Here is a 13324-nt window from a genome sequence, read left to right on the forward strand (position 1 = left end):
TGCTGTTAGTGGCATAAAATATGGGACTTGTGGAAAGGAATAGTACTGCAGAATCAGACTACATTGGGTTTGTTTGTAGTCTGAAACCATGGAAACAAATAGAATATTCAAGCTCCAACAGAAATAACAAGGGACTTGTAAAGTGCACGTACAAAGTTTATCCTGCATTTTATTTAGTAAAAATATAAACTGTACAGACACATTATATAATGATTGTCTTTGTATTGTCACATGTACATTGGCATTACACATAGCTATACTGGGCCAGCCTTTAGTATGACATCAGGGTTGTTGTCTTGTAGTTTACTGGATTCACTGACCTGCAGTAAAATAGACATAAGTAAGCATAAGAAAGATACATATTTTATATTTTAACAACATATTTCACATAAAATCAAAGTTACCATTATATTGACAGCACTTACTTTATAACATGTGATTCCAAAATGCTTCTTATTGGATAAGATTTGGGCCCGGCTGGAGGCTGGAATGTCTTCCCTCCTTTGATAACAGTTGCACTCTTAGTAAGTCTTTTTCCATAAGCATCATTGGAATGGGATGGATATGGGTCAAATGTTCCTGCCTTCATGCCACCCGGCTGGCAAAAGAAATTGCAGAGATAATTTAATATCATTGGACAATGTGGAAAAAGTTGTGGTGAACAATTCTTCAAGGGTCTTTTACACGGGCCATAAATCAGCCTATTGATGATTAGTCGGCAAATGGGCAACTGCTAATTTATTGATTGAGTGCAGGAATCATTCGGTTTGGATTTGTACTGTGGATTGTCCTATAACAATAATCTAGATTGTTGGCACACAAATTTGGATGGAACTTAAAAGCATACCAACTCTATGGCAGCATACCCAAACAGCTGATGATTAGACAGGCTTCAGTTATAAGACTACAGCTCTTTGTCTCAGGATTTACATTATGGTTGGGTTCACACTACCCCAGACCTGGACAATGTACGGCCTGCGGGCAACATCTGGCCTGCCAACTGATTTCTGCATGGCCAACATCCCTCTTTCAGCATCCCCGAAGCTGTGGCCACCCAGCTTCTAGGGATGTGCCTCCACTGTAATATTCAGCCCACTCACTGATAGCTTAACATAGGCAACAGAATAGAGCATCAGGACCTGCTGTTCTATTCCTCATCATAGACTGTGGGCACTTTGTGCCTGCAGCCTATGAGCAGCCAGGATGTGATCTCTCCAGCAGGCGCAATGATATGACGTCATCACACCTGCTCGAGGATCCGTCCTGGAGCCAGAAGATGGAGGGACTGGCTGCTTTCCTGGAATAGGTAAATGTGATGTGTTTGTTTGTTTTTTATGTTGGAGCACAACGGGATAATTATTACTATGGGTGGGGGGCTGTATACAACAGGAGGGGGGGTCATCATTACTATGGATGGGGGGGACTGTATACTGCTGAGGGCAATATCACTATGTGGGGGTGCATAGCAGGAGAACTATTACTATATGGGGGGCACAGCATCAGACATTATTATTATATGGGGGGATTCATAGAAGGAGATATTATTACTATATGGGGAATCTTACATACAGGAGTAGCCCACATACCTACTCGCTTTACTGCGTATGACACCAAACAGCAGAATTACTATTGTGTAGAGATGTTTGTTCGGCAGGTTCTGAAGAGATGAATTGTAGCTGATGTTGCCTGTGAGTTAACCCTGCCCCTACTCATGGACACACACTCCTGCCTCACCGCCATCCCCACCAGAACTGAGTAAAGAATATTGGTCTGGACCTTAAAAACCATTTTAATTTCTCATGTGGCCTCATGGAAAAATGTATTGCCCACCCCTGCACTACCCTAACATGTCCATATTTACACATGCAACCCATTTCTCATTAGACCCATGCTCAAGCCTTGCGGCCATAATATGGACATATAAATACTGCACATCCGTATTAGGCCAGTACTAACACAGTCTTTAATGTCTTCGTTTAGGTAGAAGAATATTGAGGGCTGGAAAATGAATTACCCTCCCAGGTATTAGCAGCTGGCAGACATGGTAGTGGCTTCCTCTGCCCATGGGTTGCTATGCTGAGGCTTCACAAGATTGGCTGACAAGCATAAAGGAAGGGCAATTGGGATGAAATTTAAAAATCAATATGGTATGTTATATGAACCATACATTCCCCATACGGCTGTAGAGAAAAGAGTGCTATGATGAAATAGTGTTTCCCCAGAGGTGTTCAAATAGGACTTTTACCTTTCAAACCAACAATACAAGACAACAAAGTGGAAGAGAGGGGGGAAAAGGATGAGAAGTACATAGAAAAGTAGTGCACCATATTGTACCATTTGAATACATTATGATACCCGTCCCCCAATCAGGCAATTACAGCACACCTTAATAGTTTCCCACCACCCCCTTCATGTAACATGTAGTGTTACTAACGCTCCCCAGAGGTCTTCTTTAAGATGGCAAGTACAAAAATCTTTCATATTACACAGTTGTATTAGGAATATCAATGCCATCCACTGTATGCTGATACTACAGCAAGGTTAATGACACATTTCTGCCTACCGACTTGGCTGGTGAGCTTGGTTTGAATGGCTTCACGTTGTCTTTTTTTTCAGTCTTTTTCTTCAGTGGAGGTAAAGGTTTGTCAGACCGGTAGGGATTTATGTCAAAAAAATCTTTTGGATACAGATTCAGCCTGAAAGCACCGCCTTTAAGTTTTCCCTTGTGACTTTCCATTTCTTTCTATGATGAAAACACAAAACATATAAAGGGTATGCATGAGATTTACATAAATCATAACATGATATGTTATTTCCACTTTAAATGATGTCACTTTTCTGGATTAAGGCCTGTTCACAAAACAGGTGGAAATTCAGAGCGGAACCATCGCCACGGACTTAGAGCGGAGGCGCGTAACACATTACATTGAGCCACGGAGGCAGGAGGGATTCTGAGTGGAGTGCGTACGGCGGGTTCCACTTGAAACTTCCTCCTGTTTTATTCAGTGTGAACATACCCTTACAATCAGTTCTATCTATACCTTTGTAATAATATTTTATATATATTTCTCTAACTTTTTATTAGTGTTGTTTAGAAATTTAAATTAGGTGTGAAATAGACATCAACAGGATCATCTGATTATCTAGTGAGTATGGGGGTGTCCTGTCCCTTGTAAGCAGATGTTTGGAGAAAATAGGAATTGTGCTGAGGGCTCAGCTTCCTGCTGACTGTCAATCAAGCAGGGATAGGGATGAGAGGAGGAACGAGGAGACATTACAGCCGACAGCACCTCAGGAGCTTGGGAAAGCCTCTTGGACACACAGGAGGTTAAAAGCATTTTTGTATGTTCTGAAAGCACAGCTGGATATATAAAAGTTAACGTGTCTCCCTGATCTCACACTTGTCTAACAATGTCAGCAGTTTAGGTCCTGTATTGCAAGCGCCAGAATCACTTTAATGTCAAACTGGAAAATATTGTGAATACCAAAAAACATGTACGTTTTTTGCTACTGCATGCTGTAAATCACGTTTTGCTTAGGCTGGGTTCACACTACGTTTTTACAATCCGTTTTTTCATCCGTTTGTGCAAAAAAAGGGAAGGAAAAAACTGATGCCTTTGTGTGCATCCGTTTTGATCCGTTTTTCCACTGACTTTCATTATAAAAAGAACGGATGAAAACGCATTTTTTTTTTTTAACATACACAAAATGCAGCTGGCCTTACTTTTGTGTATGTTAAAAAAAAATGGATAGGTTTTAATCCGTTTTTTTTTTTAAAAGCGAAGTCAATATAAAAATGGATTAAAGCGGATGCAGACAAATGCATCTGATTTTTCCATCCGTTTTTTTGCAAAAATGGATGAAAAAAACGGATTGCAAAAATGTAGTGTGGACCCAGCCTAATATGCAAAAAAGCTGTCATTCTATCAATGTAATCTTCACTTACTAATGGTAATGAAGTGACCCTTCTGGAAAAAAGAGCTTGCAGTGTTGTCCTGACATCTAGTGGGTGATATGAAAACTACAAGATTTTTTATTTTATTTTATCTTTATTTTATTAGACTAATGGTAAAGGGAGAAGGAAAAAAAAAGCCTCATCGTTTATCACCATTTGAATGCACTCGTCTGGTAACCTTTCTTCCGAACCAGTATCAGTATTACCTTACAAGAAATGTAAGATGCCCCAGTGTGCCAATAGGAGACAACAGTATTTAAAGAATCAGCAGACAATATAAAAAAACGTCCACCTATCCAATGTGATTTTACCTTCATGAGCTCTTTGGATATGTCATAACTGTCAGGGGAATAAGTATAGTTTTTGCCGATGGTGAGGTTTGGATATCTACAAAAAAAAGCCAATTTCAGCAATATGGTGGCACAGTTTGAGACCAGCTGTGAGCTACACAATCTGCCATACGTTACCCATATCCTGTGCCCTGCTTGGGAGGGTTTGTGTATAGGTTTTTCCCTGGTGCAGTATAAGCTTTTCTTGGTTTGACTGCTGCACTGAACGCTTGTACCGGACCACCTAGAGTCCCATAATAATTGCCAACTCCAGATCTGAAACAAAAACATACATTTAGGTGGTATTTTTGCCATTTTTTTTTGTTTTAAGTTTTATCATTACTTAAAAAATTGAGCAGTAAGGGCCCATTCACATTGAGAAAAGTGGCAGAATTTCAAGCAAAGTTGTATTCTAGGTAACTATGAGGCTTCAGATTGGGAGAATTGCAAAGACTCTTTTTCCAAATGTGAATTGTGAGGTTACATACAATACACGTGTGGCGTACTGTATTTATAATGCTGATTTTCTGCATGGAGTTTCAATACAATAAATTGTTACTACAGTAACAATAAATGGATATGAGTTTAAATCTCTCCTCCACATACTTTGGAAAAAATAAAAGACCCTTCCTAAAGAGTAAGCCAAATTCCACAATGACTGAAGTGTTGCAGGTGTTGCTTACGTGGGTGCTTCATTGAATTTTTTTTCACTGATCTCCCTGAGCTCAGTTATTGCTGAATTTTGGGTTTTGCTTAAAGAGGATGTACCATCAGGTACATCCTCTTTAATATGACCCACAGATAGAACGGCGCTGTCATGGGAAAGCCGGTACCGTGGTCCGTTTTTCAAACCGTGGCCCGGTTCCCGTGTACGGCGCTGTTCTATCCACGGGTACCGAGTCGGGGCTAAAGCACAGGAGGCCGGCCGGCCCGCCCCCAGTAGGAGGAAATCCCCGCCCCTCTATGACGCGGCTCCATTGATTCTAATGGAGCTGCGTCATAAAGGGGAGGGAATTCCCTCCCACTGGGGGCTGCCGGCCCACCTCCTGTGCTTCAGCCCCGGCCCGGTACCGGCTTCCCCGTGATGGCGCAATTCTATCCGTGGGTCAGAATAAAGAGGATGTACCTGATGGTACATCCTCTTTAAGACAAATAAAGAAGAATGCATTTTAGGGAAAATAGAAATTGCTTTTATTAGTACATGAGGATAAAAAAATAACACTGTGGGTCAGTGGAGCACAACATGAAAGAAATACAAACGGAACATAGAGACCCCACATACAGCAAAAGAGGGGACCCCGGGACAACAACTGGTAACAATATGCAGTCCCCCTACATACCGATAATAGACATGTGAACAGTAAAAATACATCACATCTACAAAGCGCAATGGTGCATAAATAATAATGAAAAAAAAAAAGCCTTAAATGGAGGGGGGTAGGATGAAAGGTCAGCCAGATGGATAGAAGTATGGTTACTGCTTCTGCTCCAGCCAACTACTAACCTACAGGTAAACAATAAGATTGTAAACAGGGGGCCCGGGGTCACAAACCTGACGCACGCTTAGCTGCATAGCAGTTCTTCCGTGGTTCCCTGGGATAATGTCTAGCAGTCAATGATCTTTCACCGAGAGGTACACTACCCAAAAGTGTCCTCTTAGAGCCTTTTTATATGAAAGCGGGGTAAACACTTTTACACACTCTTGTGATAAGACGCAGCATCTAATCAGACCACACTTGTAATAATTTACATATCTACCTGCATATACAGCCACGTGCTGAGTTCTTCAGCAATCTGACAATCCGAAGCAGCATTGTGTTATGTCTAGGACAAGGTCTAAGAGGGTCCGACCTTGCAATAGGTAAAAACTTGAGATGAGCGAACCTGAAAGGGGTTTTCCAGGTAACAAAAACAATATTCTAAAAATCCCCCTTCCCAATACCACTCTATGTCCAATATACATGTATAACCTATCTTGCACCCTTTCCCTGTTTTTTTCTCATTCTTATCTGCTCTTGATGTATAAAATCCTCTACTCTGGATCCACGCTCAGCTCCCTCTTCCCCCCTACCTTTGTAGTCACAGTGCATGTGATCTCCTCTCTGGGGGCCAGGTTAGCTGTCTACAAATGGACCAATCAGAAAAATGCATGATGGGAAATGTGGTTTTCTATCTTGGTTATAGATCGGCTTTTGGAAAAACTTGTAACCCAGGAATGGCAGCAGCTAGAAAGACAGGTGATGGCTCAAAATACTCAGGGGGACTTGGTGAGTAAGACCAGCTAGCTTTTATTTTTTTCACTCTTAGGTGGATAACTCCTTTAAGCATGGTTGTAGGCTGTATCCAGTGGTGTAGCTGACATATAGGCAGACCACACAACTGCAGCGGGCCCAGGCGGTATGGGGGCTTGCGTAAAGCGTGGTGTAGTTTTACTTACGGCTTTTTTTCCCCATTAGATGGGAGGAATGCTTTTCCTAGATTCTTCTTGGCCTGTTGCATACGATACTGCCGCCTTTGCTTTAATGGGTCTGAGTAGGCTTCTCCTTCAAACGTTCTCTTGAACTGTGCATCAAAGTAACCACCTAATGTATTAGCCATGGATTTGGCACCACCAGGAAGCATCTGTCTGTTCTTACTTGCAGCTTCATTAAATGGTTCTAAAACAAGACAGTCCCATGTAAACTACCTTATATTATATCAGCAATTCTCCCTGTCAGTATGGTGTGTAATGTATAATCGCATAGCTATGATATGTGTCCCATTCTGTAGGGACAAGGAGAATGGTGTCATCATACATCCCCAATAGGGATAACAGAGGAACAGCACAACAAGGAAAGAGACTGTAAAATGTCATGTCATATGGAACATAAGTACAGTATCTAACATGATGGACATGTCAGGATAAATGGCAGGTCATCTGTAAATGGAAAATATGGTTCCTTGATAGGAATAAGTGAAATTTGTGAACAGTTCATCTAATCTAATCTATGGGGATTTATAGAAAACAGAGACAGAGTTCCTGTCTCGGGCAGAGATGTCAGCAGAGAGCACTGTGTCAGACTGAAAATAAAACACTTCCTGCAGTACATATAGGAGCTAATACTTATGGGTAGACATGAGTTTTTTTAATGGAAGTAAATTACAAATCTATATAACTTTCTGACACCAGTTGATTTGAAAGAAAAAGATTTTCGCTGGACAACCTTTTTAAGGCTAGGTTCACACTCTGTATCTGTGCGGCTGTATTGCGGGCGGTAAATCATCGGCCGGATTTTTCCGGTTCATGCGTACGCTGGAAAGTATACGATATACGGCTGCACAGTGCACACTATGTATGAATCTACGGCCCTATCATAAACGGACCCGTAAAAAATGAACAAGACCATTGTTTGCGGCTGGAAATGCAGCCGTGGATTGACAGGCGGTCCGTACGGAGTACTTAAAAAATAGCCGGCAATGATGCCGAATGCCGATGCCTCTAATAGTTAATATATTAAATGAATAAAACACATTTTGTTTGTAATAAAGTCCCTTTCGTTGTTCAATAATTTAATTTTAACGAATCCATCATTGTGCAATTAAATATACTATTAAAATAAATATATATATAAATAAATGTATATTTATATATATTTATTTTTTGACAGTATATTTAATTGCACAATGATGGATTCGTTTAAATTAAATTATTGAACAACGAAACTGATTTTATTACAACGAAAATGTGTTTTATTAACTAAATATTAATTAGTACAGGAAGCTCCAGTAAGCCGTTAATTCATATTGCTGGCAATAGAGCTTTCTGTACTAATCATCACTTTACTTTAATTAAAACATCAAATGTTTCTTCTAATTATGTTATCACAATAGCATTATTAGAAGAAACATTTAGAATTATATGTGCGCTCAGCTGATTGGCTGATCGGCTGAGCGCACATATAATTAGCGGGTCCGCAGCACAGTGACTTCATTGTGCTGCGGACCAGCGAAGAGGACACATCGGGGTGAGTATAGAGCTCTCCCCACCCCCTCCCCAGCACTGCACCCCTCCCAGCAAGGAAGGGGGGTCACTTAACCCCTTCCTTGCTGGGATGGGTGCAGTCTGACATCAGTCTGGACCCCAAGGGGTTAAAGGGGATGCAATACATCCTCCCTTAACCCCTTGGGGGCCAGACTGTAAGCAGCAATCTGTAAAGATGCTGCATACTGTAAGTAGCACAACACCGCTCACAATGATGGGTGTTGTGCTCCTGTTTGTGTGTTTTTTGTGTGTTTCTCCCTTTTTGTTTTTCAGATATCGGTATCCTGTGGATTACGTCGGATTCGGTGGACTACGTCGATGACCAGCAGTTGTTTGGTGTTTTTTTTTTTATAAAATGGTCAATGAGGGGTGTGGGGGTGTTTTTATTTGAATAAAAAAAATTTTTTACTTGTGTGTTGTCTTTATTTCTTTACTTTATAGACTTAGTAGTGGAAGCCGTCTAATAGACGGAATCCATTACTAAGTTGGGGCCTAGTGTTAACCGGTATAAAATGGCTAACACTAACCCCCCATTATTACCCCAGTACCCAATGCCACCAGGGGTACTGGGGTGCCAGTGGTCCCGGAGCGTCAAAATTGGCGCTGGTGGCATTGGGTACTGGGGTAATAATGGGGGGGTTAGTGTTAGCCATTTTATACCGGCTAACACTAGGCCCCGACTTAGTAATGGATTCCGTCTATTAGACGGCTTCCACTACTAAGTCTATAAAGTAAAGAAATAAAGACAACACACAAGTGAATTTTTTTTTATTCAAATAAAAACACCCCCACACCCCTCATTGACCATTTTATAAAAAAAAAAAAACACCAAACAACCGCTGGTCATCGACGTAGTCCACGGAATCCGACGTAATCCACAGGATACCGATATCTGAAAAACAAAAAGGGAGAAACACACAAAAAACACACAAACAGGAGCACAACACCCTTCATTGTGAGCGGTGTTGTGCTCCTTACAGTATTCAGCATCTTTACAGATCGCTGCTTACGGTCTGGCCCCCAAGGGGTTAAGGGAGGATGTATTGCATCCCCCTTAACCCCTTGGGGGCCAGACTGATGTCAGACTGCACCCATCCCAGCAAGGAAGGGGTTAAGTGACCCCCCTTCCTTGCTGGGAGGGGTGTAGTGCAGGGGAGGGGGTGGGGAGAGCTCTATACTCACCCCGATGTGTCCTCTTCGCTGGTCCGCAGCACAATGAAGTCACTGTGCTGCGGACCCGCTAATTATACGTGCGCTCAGCCGATCAGCCAATCAGCTGAGCGCACATATAATTCTAAATGTTTCTTCTAATAATGCTATTGTGATAACATAATTAGAAGAAACATTTGATGTTTTAATTAAAGTAAAGTGATGATTAGTACAGAATGCTCTATTGCCGGGAATATGAATTAACGGCTTACTGGAGCTTCCTGTACTAATTAATATTTAATTAATAAAACACATTTTCGTTGTAATAAAATCAGTTTCGTTGTTCAATAATTTAATTTAAACAAATCCATCATTGTGCAATTAAATATACTGTCAAAAAATAAATATATATATAAATATACATTTATTTATATATATATTTATTTTAACAGTATATTTAATTGCAAAATGATGGATTTGTTTAAATTTAATTATTGAACAATGAAAGGGACTTTATTACAACGAAAATGTGTTTTATTAATTAAATATATTAACCAGGAGAGGCATCGGCATTACTGCAGAGGATCGCAAACCCCGGTAATAGCAATTCATGTAAACTGTTTCCCTGCTTTCCCAGATGCACCCAGAGGTGTTTGCATCACTTTCTAAAGATTTTATTTGTTATTTTTAGTTGAACCAGATTTCCAAGTAAATGACCGTATGCTTTCAGCCGCATGTCTATTTTTTTCCCACGGCCGTAGTTTCAGCCGCACATTTCCAGCCGCATAAAAAATACAGCCGCACACATACATAGTGTGAACATAGCCTAATTTTGTGGCTGTACTTGAATGGGACGTAACAGTAATATACATTTCAGCCCATCAGCAAGAGTGGCCCTGTTTCTGAAACAAAACCTCCATGTTTTTCAACACTCTTTCAATCCTTGGTTTAGAGGGGTATTCCTATTGCCAATAGTTGGTTACACCCCGAAGACAATGAATTCCTGCACTTAGTGCTCCATTTATTCGGGGGTACAATTACTCTTGATGGGTCAAGACCTCCACCGATCAGTATGTTATTTTCTATGCTATACATAGGGTATAACTATTAGAAACTGGAGATAGAAATACCCCGATGGAGTCATTTTATTAATTACTTAAAATTGTTCTTATACATGTCTACTTACTAGAACAAGGAGTGACGTATTTGTCTCCTATACTAATGTAGCCCATCTCGCGGAACAGACCGATCCTGTCCATATCAGGTTTTCCTTCTGTAGGCATTGTTGTAAAGTGCTGAGGTAACACACCTTGTAACCTAAGGGGAAAAAAACTAATATCTTAAAAGACAGAGATTGATCTATTAAAGGGAATTAGTGCATTAAACCAGTAACACAAGGTGATGTCTTCTATTGTTACTGGTTTAATGCACTGATTCCCTTTATAGTGGTGACATGTTCAGTGGCCCCTAGAGAATGAAGTAGGAGTTGGCCGCACACTTTCTGTGGGCTATTTTATCGACCCCCCGATCAGCTTGTTATCTGTAATCCATTGGATGGAGGATAACATTTTGAAATTGGAATACCAATTTTAGTCAATAGCAAATATAACCCCTTTAAGGTAAATTAAAAAAAGTTAAAAAATGCCAGTCTGGCAAGTCACATGGAATACAATTTTAACACTGGTTCACTTGTGTGTAACATCTGGAATCGGGTGTGAACAGATGCAGAGTGCCAGAGGCGGATTCTTGGATATCATACACTAAGGAACGTATACTATTCTCAATACTATCAGCCCTGTTATCACAGCTGAGGGAAACGGGAAAGTGTCAAAGCAAAGGCATTATTTATAAGCCTGTGTATGGCGGCCATACATTATTAACAGCGACTAACTAGCACCGCTTCACATCTGAATGATTCACACAGTGATCACTATATTGCAGTAGCTGCAGGCGGCACGCACAGCGTATGACAGCAATGAAGGACACAATGATGGATGCTGGTCATAACTATCCTAGAAATCCCTAACCGAGACAAGAAGCATCCATATAGGAATTTATAAAGGGGGTTATCCCAAGATTTACGCAAAGGGTAGGTGACACGTATCTGATCAGACCACACTGATCACAAGACCAGAGGTCATTGTCCCCTTAGTGACTGGAGCAGCAGCACACATGCTCAGCCCCCACTATATTCATTCTCTATGGCAGAGGGGACATCTGACCCCAATGCCTGTGATCGGGGGTTGCTGTATGCAACACACCATTGACACCAGTAAATAAAGATGCATTGTAATGTGTACATTATTTTGCTGCATGCAAAAAGCATAGTTCACTTAATTTGTGCAAACAGGAAGACTTTTTTTTTTTTTTTTTTTTTTTTTTTAAATACACGAAATGTGGAGTGAACCCAGCTTTAGCAGACCCATAGAAGGACCTCACAGGGCTTCTAGGGTATCCAATAAGGCTGGACGGATTAAACAGACGTGTGGCATCTGTCACAGACAACATGTGTAACCAGACCATGGACACCCATGAAGACATTTACCACGTATAGTAGGAGCTTTTATAAATGTAATAGTTAAACATGATGTGAATGGGGTCTTAAAAGGAAGTAAAAACGATAATGTGAAGACCCCGAAAGATCACAGATAATAAACAGGAATGTAAAATGACCGACCAGGACAGGACTGGCGCAGTCTATTATCAGCTGATTTCATTGACATGTCTTCATGATGTTTTCTTTTTACAAAAACATACTTAGGCTATGTCCCCACAATGTAAAAATAAGGGCAAATAGCATGACCATTAAAGGGGTCGTCCACAGGATAGGGGACAAGTAAGAGATCGCAGGGGGTCTGACTTCCATACCCCCTGCTGATCTCCAGATCGCCAGCCACCTCCTTTGTTATAACTACAGCCACGGGTACAGCATTTGACCTGCATCTCTATTCATTTCTATGAAGCCGCCGGAAAGAGCTGAGTGCTGTACTCCGCTCTCTCTGGTGGCTCTATTCATTCTATGTGAAGCCCCTGCAGAGAGACGACTACATCACTTGTCTCTTTCCAGCGGCTCTATAAGACGCAATAGAGCCACGGGTCACATGACGTACCATAACAAAGGAGCTGTGAGCCGATACAGAGATGGCCAGGGGGGGTACAGAGGTCAGGCCCCCGCTGATCTCTTACAAGTTTAGGTGGTCATCCTCTTTTATAACGGCTGTTATTTGCCCTTATTTTTACACTGTGGGAACATAGCCTTAAGATACGGCACTTGGCATCAGCCTAGTCACCTCCTTAGTGGTCAGCGGCAATCAGGCTGCTTCCTTCTTGTGCATGGGCCTCTAACCTGTCACTCACAGCTGGCGCTGAACCACAACTCCCAGCATGCCTAGGCAGGCTCTGTCTGGACATTGTAGTTTAACAACAGGTAATGGACTCCCCATGATAATGTCACATGATGGTGTGTGATGACATCAGGATGCTAATATGTGACGTCATATGCCTATATCAGGATATGCTGAGTCCTTACAGGGGCAGGAATCCACCCAAAACTCCCCTGCCCCCCATACAATGACCGTACCTGATCCTCTGTGTGACAGCCTCTAGCTCCCTCCTCAGGTCCCTAGGTCTCCGCTGCGGGCAGTTTGTTACCTGTGGTCGTCATGGAAATGGTAGAGCGCAAGACAGAGGAACGCCAGACTTTGTCATTTTATTCAAACAATTTTACATAGAACATTATACATAACGGAAATATAAGTCACATAAGTAAAGTATATAAAACTGCGTTTTTACATTTTATGGGTTTTGTTTAACTTTCAACTATAGAGCACTCCCTGCAATGTGAATGGTTTCGCCTAAATATTGTTTCAA

General features: G+C 41.3%; 1 protein-coding gene across 1 annotated transcript; it reads right to left on the reverse strand.

Moving 5' to 3' along the window:
* Positions 1-147: 147 nt before the first annotated feature.
* On the reverse strand, positions 148-13131 carry CFAP96 (cilia and flagella associated protein 96). Its single transcript, XM_069977728.1, has 8 exons — positions 13035-13131; positions 10641-10771; positions 6722-6941; positions 4423-4560; positions 4267-4342; positions 2564-2743; positions 426-598; positions 148-320 (listed from the first exon to the last, which is right to left on the reverse strand). Exons 2-8 carry the CDS (start codon positions 10735-10737, stop codon positions 272-274), a joined length of 933 nt encoding a protein of 310 aa, XP_069833829.1. The 5' UTR covers positions 10738-10771; positions 13035-13131; the 3' UTR covers positions 148-271.
* Positions 13132-13324: the final 193 nt, after the last annotated feature.

This window comes from Dendropsophus ebraccatus, chromosome 7, assembly GCF_027789765.1.
Source record: "Dendropsophus ebraccatus isolate aDenEbr1 chromosome 7, aDenEbr1.pat, whole genome shotgun sequence".
NCBI classification, from domain to species: domain Eukaryota; kingdom Metazoa; phylum Chordata; class Amphibia; order Anura; family Hylidae; genus Dendropsophus; species Dendropsophus ebraccatus.